The sequence below is a fragment of the Symphodus melops genome (assembly GCF_947650265.1).
Source record: "Symphodus melops genome assembly, chromosome: 23".
Taxonomy (NCBI): Eukaryota; Metazoa; Chordata; class Actinopteri; order Labriformes; family Labridae; genus Symphodus; species Symphodus melops.
The window spans coordinates 3,816,082-3,831,852 of NC_136713.1; the positions used below are offsets into that span (position 1 = coordinate 3,816,082).

Consider the following 15,771-nt stretch of genomic DNA (forward strand, 5'->3'; position numbering starts at 1 on the left):
GAGATTTAATCAGGTTTATAGTTCTAATGTTTTCTGAATGAATGGTTCTTCTCCTCATGTTTGAAGTTGTGGATGACAATATAAGAAAATATTCTGGTTGTCTTGCAGTTTTCTACATCTTGTCATTATGTTTGAAACGTTTGTATCAACCAATCTGATTTTGTTCTTTTGTCGAGTGCGGTTTCTTGTCTAAAACGTCAATCTGACAAACAAAATAAAGTATAAAACGTTCCTTGTATTCAAGCTGCTGTCAGTGCTGGCAGTGTCACATCTGATATCTACAGACTCTTTCAATCTGTCTGTAGACGACAAACACGCCCGACTTTGGCTGACTCTCTTTGAAAAACATAATTTCTTTAAGATACAAAAAGAATAAATATCAAATATTTCAGTGTAAAGTTGCAAAATAAAATCCAGTTTTAGGGTTAAAAACTAAAATAGCCGTTAGATCCTAAACAGAACAAAAGTTTTTTACTCATAATTCAATTTAAAGTCTGAAAACTATCAAATAGATCGAAGAAGCCAAAAAAAAAAAAAGGAAAAATAGAGTCTCAGAGTTTGAGTGAAATCGACCTTACAAACCTTGTGATCAAAATACACTATAGAGCTACAACTATACACCTGTACGTATTTACACCAACACATATCCTCAGGTACACACACACACACGCACACACACTACATGAATGTACAGTTCATCTTAAATAGATAAATAAATATCACACACATACAAACACTCGGTGTGTTTGGGGGAAGATACATTCCACCATGTTGTGGTGATGATGAAGCCAGGAAGGTTTTTTGTTGTTTTTTTTTATAAACGCCACCTGGACTCCAAATCACACCTGCTACTTCCTCTGTCACCTTTTCAAAATAAAAACAACAATTTAAAGTCAACAGGTGAGTCCTTTAACGCACCAGCCGCTGCCAAATTTACCCAGCATTCAGCTGGCAGCTGGTCACTTCCTACAGAACTACAAAGGTGATGACTGAACACAGGAGGAGAAATGAAAGAGGAAAAGGTTCTACATCTAACAACATGAGGAGGAGGAGGGGCATGTGTTTAACAGACTGTTATCTAAGTTGGTTTTTAAAGATTCCTCCTCTGAGCTGGTCCTACATGAGGAGTTTCCTTCTCCTCTCCGACCTCCTGATTTTAAGACGCTTCTCTCTGAGAACAAACCGTCCCGCTCGGTTTCAGTGACTTCTTCTTCTTCTTCTTCTTCTCTCCCTCACTCACAGCAACCCGTCCAGGTTCTGCTCGGCGCTCTGCTTGTCGCCGCTCGTCTCCGGCGGGTTGTACTTAGTGTGATGATCTCGCAGGATGGTCACCACGTCGTGATGACCGAAGTGAACCGCTTCATCCATCGGTGTGTTTCCCCACCTGCAGACAGGGGAGCAGTCACATGCAAACACCACGGATCATTTATAGAACTGTTAATTCCATCTTTATCAGACAGGATGGAAGAAAAGGGAGACAGGAAATGCAGAGAGGAGACAGAGGGGGCCGAGGCTGGACCCGAACCCAGCGCTGCTGGGACGAGGTCCACATACAGGTTCTTATATTATAAATGCTGCTGGACTGGTACCTGTCTTTGGGAACTGGGTTGACTTTACAGGCCTCCAGCAGGAAGCGGACCACCTCTGCGTGTCCTAAACACACACACACACACACACATTAACTACACAAACTCAAACTGCTGTGAAAAAGTGTCCTTCACTTGTCAGAAGTTTTCACCTTCAGCAGCTGCGACGTGCAGAGCCGTCCGGGAGTCGTAGTCTCTCTGCTCCATGTCCATGGAGGACAACGCGAACCTGGAACAGGAACATGACGCAGCACATTCAAAATCTTCATCGTCGTGTAACAAAGAGCTCACATGATTGGAGTTTTTTGGTTTAGTGTGCGTGCAGCAGAGAAGAAGGTTACCTCCTCAGGGCGGAGACGTCTCCAGTGTACGCTGCAAACAGCAGATTAATCACAGACTTCACCTGAAACACAACGAGCACACGTTTCCCGTCTGTTCAAGAAAGATGAAAAAGAACTCTGACAAGACATGTTGTACTGGCTGAACAGCAGTGTGTGTTTGACTGGTGATGTTTGGACACTTTGCTGAGGAGGAAGAGGAACATGTTTGAGAGGCTCACCCTCTGGTCGCCTCCCTCCCTGCGAGGATCCAGCTTCTTGGCGAAGTGTCTCAGATTGTCGTAGTTGTGAAAGTTACAGAGAGAGACGAGATCCTGCAGGAAGAACAAACAAACTTCTTTAAATCTTCAAATATTACAACAAACAAAAATGAACTAAAGAAAAACCCAATCCCATTTCTAACAGTCAATAAAAACATTTTGTTTTCATGTTCAGGTCCAAAAGTAAAACCTTTTCTTTTCCTCGATGAAAAACTGAACACATTTGGAGCTCGGACGGTTAAAACAGTAAAGATCCGACGCTGGTTCTGCGACGCCGTGCTAACGTTACGCTCACCGTACAGAACTGGATTCCTCTCACGCTGTTGCCCAGCTTGTCGAGCGGAGGAGACCAACACATGATGCCCATCACATTTGGAACGACCAGCAGGATGCCACCGGCGACGCCTGATTTAGCGGGCAGGCCGACCTGAAACAGGAAGAGGCAGAAGTGTTGACAGGAAGTCTGGGCTTCACGCGGAGGAGCAGCTCAAGGTTTGGAGGAGTTACTGACGTGGAAAGCAAACTGTCCCGAGAAGTCGTACATGCCGCAGGAATGCATCAGACTCAGAGTGTTACGCACGGCCTCGGGGGCCAGAACACGCTCGCCTGTGATTGGACAGAAGCCGCCGTTAGCCAGAGTGGCTGCCATGACGCTGGCGCTCTCGCAGGTCACCTCGATGGAGCAGAGCTGAGGGAGGAGAAGGCAGAACAAAGAGCTGAAGTGACAGCTGGTGAGCGAGAGCGCCGGCCTGTCTCTGAGCTCTCTTTACCTGGAAGTAGAAGTCGAGGATGGAGGTCATGTCCGTCCCCTCAGGGAAACACTGAAACAACAACAACAACATCGTTAGACCTGTGCTGCTGCTCCTCCATCAACAACTTGACCTTTAGATGACCTTTGACCTTACCTTCTTCTCCTTCAGGTAGTAGCCGATGGCGAAGTTTCTGTCTCCAGACTCTCGCTCCGACTGGAAACTGGAACACAAAGAGGTTTGTTGTTGTTGTTTTTTTTCTCTCACACTTCCTCACTCGTGTTTTTATGACCTCAGCGTCTCTGCACGACGCGTCGCCGTACTCACGTGGCGTTGCTGAAGCCAACATACTCGTTTCCTGCCAGTTTGTTCATGAAGTTCATGACCTGAAACAACACGGAGCAGTGTCTACATGAGCGCACGCCGTGTTTAAATACACAAGACTTTATTTGTTTCTACATTTGTTACTCACATAATCAAACTTCTCAGCGTTGCTGGCTCCTTGCTGAAACACAAGCAGGACAAACAGAGTGTGACATTTTGGACGTGGTGTTGTAAACATGACATGAAGCACTAAACGTCTCTATGATAGTCGACTAGAAGAGGAAAACAGTGTAAGTTTACATCTCTACTGTTTTTAAAGGCTGAGCTCATGTGACCAATCAAACCAGTCGATGAGTTAAGATTAGAGGTGGGAGGCTAGCTGGAGATGATTAGGGGAAACCAAAACAGGAAACACGCTCTGTTTTGTTTCAGAAAGGAAAATGATGTGAGCCTGTTTGAACTCGAGCCGCCGCTCGCCGTTACTCGTCTGGCGTGTTCGTTTATGAAGCTGCATTCACACTGCGAGCGGCGAGAAAAGAAACGCGCTTAAAGAGAGACGCTCGTTTAAAAGAGTCGCACGCTCGATACACATCGAGAAAACGACAAAACAATCAGACTCATTCAAGTCATGATGAGCGTTTAAAAACCTCTCAGCGTGACGGATTTGATGCTGCTGCTGTTTGATGTGTTGATCAACTGACTTCCTGGTATAAAGAGCAGCTGGCAGTGTGAACGCTCATATCCGCTGTGCGTGCGAGCGTCCGGCGCAGAACGAAGCCGAGTAACGAGGACGGATGCTTCTTTACTGACTGAGGCCCCGCGTTCACGTCCACTTTTTAGCGCTCTGGAGTGTGAGGATGAGGCGTTTGTGCGCTGACAAGAAAAGTGACGTGCGTCCTTCCCGTCTTCCATGACGACAACGGCCGCCGTGGAAACGTGAAGCTCCGTCACTTTCTCCTGCATGAGATGTTTTATCTCCTGATCAGACACGGAGCGAGGAGGATGAGACATGACCCGCAAAAAAACAGCTGCAAAACTACGGAGAATATCGCCGAGCACTCCGAAAAAAAGACGCTGGCGCTCAGAGAGAAAACGCCCGGTTGACACGGGGCCAAACTGAGTGACCTGGAAGAGTCTGAAATAAGGATGGAGTATGATTTAACCCGTTGGAGTCACAGCTGGACTGTTTATAATCGGGACATATAAACAGTTTGGGGGGAATGCAGGTGAAAAGTATAAAACATTCATAAACAGCCATGTGAAGGCTAAAAGCTTCGCACAAATCCAGACAGAAGAGGGGAAAAATAATTAAAAAGGAAAAATTACCAACGTCATTGACCTGTTGCAGTGGTCATAATTTCCCAAAGATCCTAATGCTGTAAAATATGCAACAACACATAAAAGCACACAAGGAGCCTTGAAAAGATACATTCAATGAGGATACTGAGCGGAGGCGCATGCACACAGTCCCTGAGTCACTGCTCCAATCAGACAATAGAGTCAAACATCATCTCAACACTGATTGGTTGGATTCAAAGGGACAGAGGGATTGGCTGACAGTCACATCATGAGGGGACGAGTCACTTGATTTTCTTCTTGGTAAATCTTTCCATCCTTGGTGTCATCATTCCCTCAGGATGTGATCGGAACAAACACGGGAGGATTCTCCTGCTCATCCAAACACTTTATGTGACAGCCTGTGCTTCTGATAGTCTGGACTTGTTAAGCACGCCCAGAACCTGAATCCACATCAGCCAACCTCTGAACACTGAGAGGAGAACTGAGCAGTATCTGACGTCCCTCCTGAATCAGGAGCGAGGAGAGTGAATCCAGAACCACTTCCTGTGTGTAATTAAAATGTTCATTAACCTACAGCCAGACCCTCCTGATCCCGATCCTGAAGGACGGCCCGAGACACACTCACTGAAGGCTGCTATTTTTAATTTGAGTCTAAAATCAGCAGGTGGTGCTCCTGTGTTTCTAACAGAGACGTCCCTGTGTGTGTGTGTGTGTGTGTGTGTGTGTGTGTGTGTGTGTGTGTGTGTGTAGCTGCTTTCAAACAAATCCCCTTTTAGCGTGATTATCTATAACCTTAATCTGGCCCCGGATACACAGAGATTATAATTCTATTCATACTCTTTGGATGAACTCAGCCTGACTTCGACTGAAATATTTCATGTGTCAGACTTTAGAGACGGCCGCTCTGCCGCCCTGACCTTAAAACGTGGAATCACGTGATTTCATCAGTTTAATGTGTCGTACTGGAGCTGCTCAGTCGGGAAATATAAACATAATAATTGATGGCGTCGTATTGACGTGCAGCTTACCTTAATGAGGGAGGTGCAGACGATAGCGCCAGCGTTTACCATGGGGTTGTGCGGTTTATCTGCAGGTGAAAGGATAGCTGTTTAAGAACAACATGACCTGCGAGATACTTTAACACACAATAACACAATGCTGAGTGGTGCACAAACTCCCCCTCTGGCTTTTAATCTGCTTATGCAACCATCCAGACCGGACCATGTTCAAAATCAAATAAGAGCACGCAGCTGGGATGAGTCTGCTGCACAAGAACAAAGAAGAGTTTTTAAACCGTTCATGCTGCTGTTCAGCCACACACAGCCCTGACAGACTGCATGATGGGTAAAAACAGGGAACGCGTGCCGGCAGCTTTGTTGTATTTCAAGGTTACGTCCACGCTCTGTTTTATTCTGCTGCAACCTTTCATTAACTATTCATCTCACTTCCATAGCAACCGCGCCTGGAGACGGATCCTCTAACAGAGAGAGTGTGAGCCAACCACAGCTGGCTGAGTCACCATGGAAACGCAGAGACACAGGTGTGTGTGTGTGGTTCCTCTCACCTTCCTCGTTCAGGAAGAGCTTGTTGAACCGCAGGCCGCTGGGCTCTTTGCCGATGAAGCGGTGCACGTAATCAGTGCCGTGGTCGTGAACGGCGATGGCGTATTTCAGCGGCTTCACGCAGGACTGCAGACAGAACGGGACCTTTGTGTCGCCGACGGTGTGCCTGAGGAACACACACAAAATAAACTCCTCTGGTTCCTGCATAACTGCCGGTGATCGATACTTCACACACGTCCACAAACATCCACAGCTGTCACGCATGAATCATTGTTTGTGTCTCACCTCTGTCCGTCCACCGTGCACAGGGCGACGGCCCACAGGTCGGGGCTGAAACGAGCCAGCTGGGGAATGTAGTCGGCCACCTAACGCAGAACGAAGCGGACAAGTATGACGTCAGCGTGAGGTCTTTAAACGGGTCCTGGTGCAGAGCTGCTTATTTTAGTCTCACCTGCCCTCCAGGCATGGTTTTAGCCGTCCCGTAGAGTTCATCGATGTGGGCGCAGAACGACTGAAAGTCTGGGATAACAAACTTCTTCCTGAAGGCCTGAGTCAGCAGGACGATGTTGCTCTGGACACACCTGAGACAGGAGACAAACGTTTAGGCCCAACATGAGTCTGCACACACAGCTTTTCATGGCAGGTTAGGAGACAAACGTCACATGATGCAGGAAGAAGACATTTCTAAAATCACCAGCTGACTTTTAAAAATGAGCTGCCTGCAGATTCAGCTTGAAATCTGCAGAACTGAGTAACCAAACTGTGCTCATCTTACAGGATATAACAGCTCAGTGTGTTGACCTCACACTCAAGTGTTTTTCTCCAAATGTTGTCAGGGCCTCCTTCAGTCCTGCTCCTTTTAAATCGGAGCGCTTTAGGAGTAAACAGTGGCCTAAATCTTGAGGTAGAAGCTGTGTCGTCGCAGAGATTTGTGGCTCAGCTATCTCGCTGTATCCAACTCTGTGTAATCCCTGTAGCATGGGATCCCTGCAGAGCACACACGGCACACTCCAGCTCGCGCTCACGTGCTTCCTTCTGAGGCCGAGCTCTATAAATAAGCCCGGGGAGGTAGTGTGATGGATCCCAGCCAAGAGCTGCAGCGCCGAGGTCTGTTCACCGAGGACTCAGCTCCCCGGTGAGCCGTCATATGCCCCGACTCCCCACGCCGCTGCTTCCCAAGCTGTCACCCAGGGTGTCTCAGTGCCCATTCCCCTGGGGGGTCAAACAGCAGTCATGATACTGAAAGGGGGGGGGGGTCTTGTTTCTTTATTAGATTCCATTAAAGCTTTAGTTTTAAAGACTGAGGTCATACGTCGTCCATTGTGGCTCACACGCCAATCACCTCTCAATAAATATCTGGAGCAAACGTTTGAATGATGCAGAAACTTGTCTTCAGCCTATTTTTCCTGCAGCAGTCGTGCGTCTCGTTTGAATGCAGCAGGAAGGAAACCTGAACACGATGTGGGTGACGTCTCATCTGAAGAGTGATGAATCATTGATGACATGCAGTGACCTGTTTCTGAGAGTGGAGGACTCTGAGCGGCAGAAATAATCCTGATGAAAGATTCATGCTGAAGCTGAAGGTGCAGGAGCGGGTGAACTTGATAAAAACCTACTTTTTGAAGAGGTGTCGGTCCAGAGTTCCATCAGAGGTCGTCTTCAAGGTCACCTTCAGCATCTCCATAGTTTCCTTCAGTCTGGGGTCTCCTGTGCGAAGCCCGGTGGCTTTAAGAGCCTGCACACATGGAGACATATTGATTAAGGCAGCATGAAAGCAAATCAATAAAGCTACAAGGCGTGAAACGAGGCTCCTGAAGAGGAGTCCTCCAGGAGCCAATCACTGCCTCCCTCTCTGTGATGTGAGGGACTCACTGTGGTGAACTTGTGTGCAGGGATTTTTTCCTGGCCCTCTGCGATGGTGTAGAAGAGCAGGTCCTCCAGGCTGGGAAGGATGCCTGCCTTCCTTCTCCTGCAGGAGAGGAAAAGAACGACACACACACACACACACACACACACACACACACACACACACACACACACACACACACACACACACACACACACACACACACACACACACACACACACACACACACACACACACACACACACACACACACACACACACACACACACACACACACACACACACACACACACACACACACACACACACACACACACACACAGAGAAGGAGAAGTGAGAAAAAACAGGTGAAGAGTGAGGCGCGCTGTGTTGGAAACAAGGAGGGGAAACTGCTGCAGAGGGAGGAGAGAGAAGCTGTGAGTGATACATCACCTCACACCGACCTTATGTCAGAAAACACTGGACATGTATCCACATGCTGACATAAAGTCACTGTGAAGTCAACTCTTTATTGGCTACTTTGCTAGAATACCAGCCATGTGTTTAAAAAGCTGATTAGCATGTAAGCTAACCAAAGAACTCACTGCGTAGTTTTTAGTTTAATCTCAAATCCTGTGACGTCGCATGAAGCTAAAGGAATTTCTGATTCTGAATATGATCTATATTGACCCCGGCTTGGTTTGGGACAGCAGCAGCACAGAGGGAGCAGAAACAACAAACATGTCACCCTGAGTTAAGCGCTCGGAGAAACAAGCAGCCTTCCGGACATCCTGGTCCTCGCTGTGCGAGGCGATGACGCGTCAGAGCAGTTCAGCCGGATAAATGCTCGACCTGTGAATCGTGCTGACCGGCTCTTAGCTGCTGCAGCTGTGACGGGAAGTCTCCGCCTCATTAGAGCCACGCTGTTCACTGGGAATCGACCACCAGCCTCCAAATGAACGAGCATACAGTCTGCAGGGCTAAATAGACTCAAATCAGGTCAAAGGTCAACGTCTTTATTGCTGCTGCTGGACTCTTTTGGACACACGTTGTTGTGTCCTCTGCTTGCATGCTAACAAGCCTCTTATTGTGCAGCACGGACACTTTGCATAAGATTTTCATGACATGTTCACATTTCCATCCCACAGTGCCGCTGGCTGCAGACTGTCTCATCGCTCACAGGGAACCATTCTTTTCAAATCCACAGATCCTGTTTGTTATCTTGGTTCCCTGTTATTTGCAGCTGTTTGAAAGTCGGGGGTCAATAAATCAAATGAACGCAGCGTTTGCAGTGAGCAGTGTTTCTTTTGACTCTGAGCCTGGCTGGTATTCTCAGCAGCGCCTCCACACACGGAGTCGTCTCTAGGAGGAAAGTTAGTAGCGTGTCAGGAGGCAGACGGGGCGACCAGCTCACAGCAGGCTCTCTGCTATGATTCACATCAACACCAAACTGAACCTCTGCAAAGCTCTCTGCGCCCGGGCTCGTGTGCAGGGAGAAGATGTCTCAAGGTAAAGCTTTGGTTGGCAGGCGGCGCCTCGCAGCAGCCAACCAGACAAAAAGCTGAGTTTGCACCTTTCCAGAGCTCAGCACTAACAGGGTTTCCTCTGGACATATTCAGCAGCAACGACAAGTCTCGCCTTCTCAGTTTTATTAAAATCCAGAAACTCGCAGTACATCTCTAATCGGATTGTTCTGCTGCAGAATAATTACCCAGAGGAAACTCTGGGACCAAGTCTTTGACCCGTAATTTAGACGCTGTGACCGACACTGTTCCACTCACAGACACCAGTCAGAAAATTGAGATTCAAGCCATCAAACAAAGAGAAAGTTAAATCGAAGTTTCCAGTTTGTTTGTTTGGACTTTGATTGATGTCAGATGAGCCTGAAATCTGACAACTTTCTGAGCCAGGTGGAACAACGACGTTCAAAAGGGAATGAAACGTTTTTCACTGCTGCCCTCATCAACAAAGGTTGGCGCCTGCTGGTGAGGAAGAATACACATCAGAGAGTGTGTGTGAGGGGGGGGGGGGGGGGGGGGATCAAGCGCAGCCTCTTGGACAAAGTGAGGTCATTTCAAGGTGAAAAGCGGTTTCTGCAGAAAACCTCTACGTCTACTGGAAAACAGGTTTCAAAGAAGGAGAGCTAGAACTAAAATAAAAAATAGAAACATACTTACAAATGCAAAGCAAGCAGATCAACAAGAGGGAGAGAGAGTGTGCAGAGGGGACAATACTGAATTAGTAACAGTGTGAGCTGAGCAGTGTAACAAACATACCGATACTACTGTGACATCAACATCAACACAAGTCAGGTTTCACTACACTGATACAGTGTCTGTCAGGACGACAAGAAACACACAGAGGTCACGATGTAGAGATCTAAAGGTCACATGACCTGTGGAGAAAAGAAGACTTATTAGTATTTCAATGAAAGCGTCACAACAAATCAGTGTTTCTGTCTCTAAACGTGAACCCGACGTCATCGTGTGACGTCGCAGAGGAGCTCGTTCTGTCAACAGGAAGCTGTCAGTGTCGGACCCTCTCGTTTCCTGTTACGAGACCTGAGAGAGAATCAGCAGGGTTAGGAGGTGTCGCTGCAACATCTGGAGCCGCCTCCGGATCCACTCATTAATCCACCTCAGCCGCTCTCATTAGCGCTCGAGCTTCCCTCCCTGAACGCGTCTAAAGGTCAGCTGTTATCCAACACGCTGCGTTTGTCCACAAGGCGTCTGTCTGTCTGTCTGTCTGTCTGTCTGTCTGTCTGTCTGTCTGTCTGTCTGTCTGTCTCTCTCTCTCGTTCCTCCTCAGCTCTGTAAACATGCACGCTCTCCTCCATGTGACTCCTGGTCCCCCCCCCACCCTGCTGCGTTTTAAAAACCCCGCTGTGAGGAGTGACGTTGACGTGTTTGGGGTCTGGTGTTCTCAGTGAATCAGCTGTTTCATTCTATAACAGATCAATAGATGTTATTTGACTGATGTCACTGGAGCGGAGCGCCGCTCCTCAGGACGCTCACAGCTGATCCGAGGTCAGAGACGGCGTGTGGACCGACCTAATGAACACAGTTTCAGTTTCATGTGTCGGTATCGAGTCTGATTGAGTCGTCCGTGTCATCTGACCCGATCGATGGAGCGCGTTTCACTGCCTCACAGATGACAAGCGGGCGGGCGGCGAGGGCGGAGGCAGACGTGAGAGTGGCAGCGGTGAGAGGTGGAGCTCGCACAAATCAATCTGAGGGAGTGACTCAACTGTTCCCGGAGGCTCCGACAGCGCCGGGCAGCACGCCAGCATCCCGGCTTTGGTGCAAAAAAACGGAGGAAAAAATGATGTGGGCGGGATTAGTCCCCCCCCCACCCCCCGCAGTGCAAACTGTTTTAACCCCTTATTAGCGAGAGCACCGCCTCAGGACCCTCGTGGACGAACTGGAGCCCAGGCTGCACGCTGTCGGGGCCCCGGGCCTCCAAACAGCCTGCTGTGGATTCGAAATGTAACACTTTGAACCCTGATGCTGAACACTTCCTGCTTGGTTGTGTGTGTAGATCACATGATCAGATGATTCTGAGCCTCTGAACACTGTCTCACTGTTGAGCGTTTTAATCCACGCCGAGCCTTCACTCACACCGGGTCAAACGACATGCAGTCAGCTTTGCCGGGGAACCAGAACCCAAAATCTCAGAGTGGCGTCTCAGATATTTAGCTACACATATCGAGTTTCTGACCACACATGTAGGATTTTAATCTGAGCACATGGCGAGGTGAATATGGAGCAGGAAGTTGTTGGTGTGCTGTTATAACTTCTGGCCTCACCTGCATCTGTAAAAGAACTTTCTGAGTCTGTCCCGAGGTTTTAGTCCACGCTTCCTCTTCCTGTGGATCACCGTTTTAAAAGGCGATGTGGCGTCCAGACATGTTCAATTATTCAAACAGGAAGTGGAGGCAGAAACACGAGCCGGCAATTTTCCAGTGAGACCATTTTATGTACGTCTCTTAAGGATCCAACAGATCCTCAAACAAAAGCAGCGTGCTGTTCAAACACCAGCAGAGCCAGAACGAAGAGGGTCGATGTCAGCAGGTTTGAAGTGGATCCGGCGAAGCCTCCCTGAAATGTGGCGGCAATGTCCTGGGGGATTTTGGTCATTAAATTCTTTTAACCTGCATCTAATCTACGAGCAGGAGGACCCTCATCCCCACTCCGATCAGACTTCATAAAATTAACAAGTCCTAGATTCACAGATTGACCTTCATTAGATATTGAGTTCTGCGTGCTCTGCCTGCAGGGTACCATCAGCTATAAGCTGGTTTTATTTGTTGCAGCTTCAGCAGAACCTGTGATGTTATTTTTAAAAGAAGGAGAAGCTGGCCTGGTAGCAGCTTCAAACCTCACACAGAAGGTTAAACTGAGGATGCTGCAGGATGCTGCTGGTCACGATACCTGTCTGCCTGCACATCACATGCTTCCATTACCGGACACCTCCTTATTTCAGGAGCTCTTTCCACGTTCAACCTCCTCACCTGTGAATAAGTCTGTTAATAAGATGTCAAGAAGTGAATCACATAAAAAAAAGGAATTTGAGAAAATATGCATCGCACTTGATGACATCTGGAACAGCTGTTTCAGCTCGACATCACGGCCGGAGATGGAGCTGTCCCCCCCACCCCCTCCGGGGATGAGCGTGGTGTCACCGGCTGCAGCCCTCATCATCCTTTACAGCCTTGAACACAACATCTAACCTGCTTGGAGACCTGTTAGCATACTTGCTAGCTCGCCATTCCAGTGGGAGCTGCGTGTGAGCTAGCTCCGCCGAACTACGTTTAAGAAAACTACAACTACTGAAAACCTTGATTGTAATAGTTACACGAAATCACAAATTCTTAAATGTACTTTTAATGTTATATTACTAGTATGTGTATAGTTCGGCGTATATTCTTTGGAGAACATTTCCATATTTGTACCCTTTATCACCCTCTCCATCACCGATAATCGCTGCAGTAAATCGTCTTTTTTTTGCATGGGGTTTGGCGTACAGTGCAGAACGGGGTTACTCACTTCTCTGCGGCGGAGTCTTTGCCGGCTTCATTTGCTCCCTCATCCTTGGAGGAACAGAAGCCCCTCAGGCCGTGCCGTCTGGAGTCGGCTCTCCACCCGGTGAATCCCCCCCTCCTGCCCGGTGACCTCCCATCCAAAGTCCCGGTGCTGAAGCGGGAGGAGGCGGCCGCAGGTGCCGCTTTAATACCGGCAAGCGGACGCTTCAGCTGCGTGTGAAATAACTCCCTGAGCGCGACCGTTGACCGAAAATGTAACATCTCAACCCGGTCGGTTTGACTTCAACGAGGCGGTAACGCGCGCTGCTCCCGGTGTGTGTGTGTGTGTGACGGTCGAGTAACGGTTTTTCCCGGTGACTCAATCGACAGAAAATTTTCCTCACTGGAATTCAACCTACCCTTTACACCGCGAGGGCTTTGATTGGAGCATGATGAAGCACATCGTTCTTTCATTGGCCAACGGGGCTGTCAATCATCAGAACTGCCACGCCCATTCCGTTTGACCCGTGTAGGTCGTGTTTATGATAATTTATCTCCATCACTTTAAATCTTACAGAAGTTTACGACACAAACATTCCATTTTATTGTTTTAAACTACTTTTACAAGCTTTGTTTCCCTTTGTGCAAAATAATTCAGATTTAAACTATTATTATTATTATTATTATTATTATTATTATCTATTATATGAACGTTTAAAGAGGAAGAAGTCAGTTCAGAAGTCTTACATAAAATCAGTCAGTAGTCATGTAGGCTAAAGTATAACTTAAGAATAAAGGATATATAACTTTGAGGGACTTTAAGTCTATTACCGAAATTATAAATAAAATTTGTTATATTTATACAGTTAAGAGGAGGGAGGATGCAACCTTTGACATTTTCGTTGCAGCTTTATCCTTAAAACTTTCCTGCTGCAACTTTGTCATCGACCTGTTCAATGATTTCATGTTGATGCGGCTGCCACAGATCTACAAGCTTCTGTTTTCATCAAACCAGAGTGTGGTGAAAGTTAGAACAGGTCCCACAATCCTGAATATTTACAGTCTTAAAGTCAGAGCACAGCAGACACATGTCGTGATGTGTTGTCTTTGTGTGACACCATTAGATTTATTCTGGTACTGCACATTGTCTGGATGAGGTTTCCTCTGTCCTGTACACTTACAGCGCCATCTTCTGGCTGGATTCTACTCTACATGAGTTATCCTGACAGGCCACTAACAGATAAGAAGGAGACTGTCAACACAAAACACAAAGGATGGATTTTCTTGGCATGCAACCTTTAAGTTGCTGTAGTACACAAACTCATTTTCATTAAGAGCAAGCTCTGTAGATATATGTCATGTAGTTCATGTTCTGCTGGCTGTGTGGTCGTGTGTCTTTGTTCAGTATTGAAGGCCTGACTCTGCTCTGACCTCTTTCTCGGCCTGGGTGGGTGCAGTTTGACTCTCAGCACAAAATACTGACCTACAAACGAGATTACTCACTGGAAAGTCTTCAGTGAATTAGTTCACTTTTCCGTGGCTCATAACTTTTATCTGACTTTATCAGAATCTGTGTAAACTCCACCCACCAGGAGCTCCAAGTTAAACAAACTAAATTCATGCTGACTAATAATGCTTCACTGGGAACATGAAACATTCATAAGTTTGGACTGAATAAGTGGAAGAAACCCAAAGTCTGTGGCTCACATTTCAAAGCAACTACAGTACTCTAAAATTAAAGGGGAATTCCAACTTTACCCATCAGATGTTATCATACGGGAATCTATTTTTATTCACACAACAATATCCTGAGAGGTACCCAAACTACATTATTCAGAAATGTGTGGCCAGAGCCTGCAGTCCATAAAGAAACTAAAAACATGAAAACACTTAAAGTTAGTCAGTGGTGTTTATTTAGTCTCTGAGCTTGCACTGTTTCATTTCAGTGTCCTCAGATATCCTCATCGTAATGTTAATCTTAAATAAGAAATATACAGAACTCTTCTAACAGGGGAGTTGTTGAGTCTTATTTTCAAACCAGCAGCAGCTTTACAAGTTTAATTCTGCATAAATCCACCCTGAGCAGCTGCATGCAGCAGTGCAGCAGAAAACAAAGGAAGGAAGGAAGGAGACAAACAAGGCGATCCCGAACGAAGCTGCAGGGAGGAGAGGCGATAATTCACTGACACCCACACCTTCTCAAAAGCAGTCAGCTTCCTGCTCCTTCAAAATGAGGGTGATGGGTGCGCTCGGCAGATCCTTCCCACGCTGCTTAGCGGCTGGCTTCCGCCCACCGCCCGTGGAGCCGCCCACCTCCAGCCGTTGCCACAGCAACACATCATCATCAGTGACTTGCACTGGAGGAGGAGGAGGGCAGGGAGGGGAGGGGCGGACGTCAGTGTGCCGAGCAAGCATCCAGCATGGGTGTTCATGAGCTGAGCTATTCTCCAGAGAAAATCTGTCTGTGTGTGTGTGTGCGTGTGTGAGCGTGTCAGAGGGAGAGAGAGAAGGAGGATGATGGGAGGTATGTGAAAAAGGACCTGCGTCAGAGTGAGTCATCAGCCAGTTTCACAATGTGTTGATGTGACGCTGATGCAAATGTCCTGCGCAGGGATTCATCTGAGAAGAAAGAAGAAGAAAACAAACAGAAGACAGAGACGCTCCACTGTCCTTTCATTGTTTTTCATTTTCACCACTTTTGTCTCTACAACACCTGCTTCCCTCCTTCAATGAGCACTCTTTATGCTGCTATAAACCTAAATGTGTGCCTTGCTCAAAAGCACCCTT

The 15,771-nt window shown here is 47.3% G+C and overlaps 1 protein-coding gene across 1 annotated transcript; it reads right to left on the reverse strand.

Annotated features, from left to right (window-relative positions):
* Window positions 1-830: 830 nt before the first annotated feature.
* Window positions 831-13,422, reverse strand: LOC306819026 (glutaminase kidney isoform, mitochondrial-like). Its single transcript, XM_079336793.1, has 18 exons — window positions 13,010-13,422; window positions 7,991-8,087; window positions 7,735-7,853; window positions 6,570-6,699; window positions 6,404-6,483; window positions 6,121-6,284; window positions 5,585-5,643; window positions 3,406-3,438; window positions 3,261-3,319; window positions 3,090-3,156; window positions 2,955-3,005; window positions 2,696-2,872; window positions 2,480-2,611; window positions 2,146-2,238; window positions 1,928-1,989; window positions 1,739-1,815; window positions 1,590-1,653; window positions 831-1,384 (listed from the first exon to the last, which is right to left on the reverse strand). The coding sequence occupies exons 1-18, from the start codon at window positions 13,264-13,266 to the stop codon at window positions 1,237-1,239; spliced, it is 1,869 nt and encodes a 622-aa protein (XP_079192919.1). The 5' UTR covers window positions 13,267-13,422; the 3' UTR covers window positions 831-1,236.
* Window positions 13,423-15,771: the final 2,349 nt, after the last annotated feature.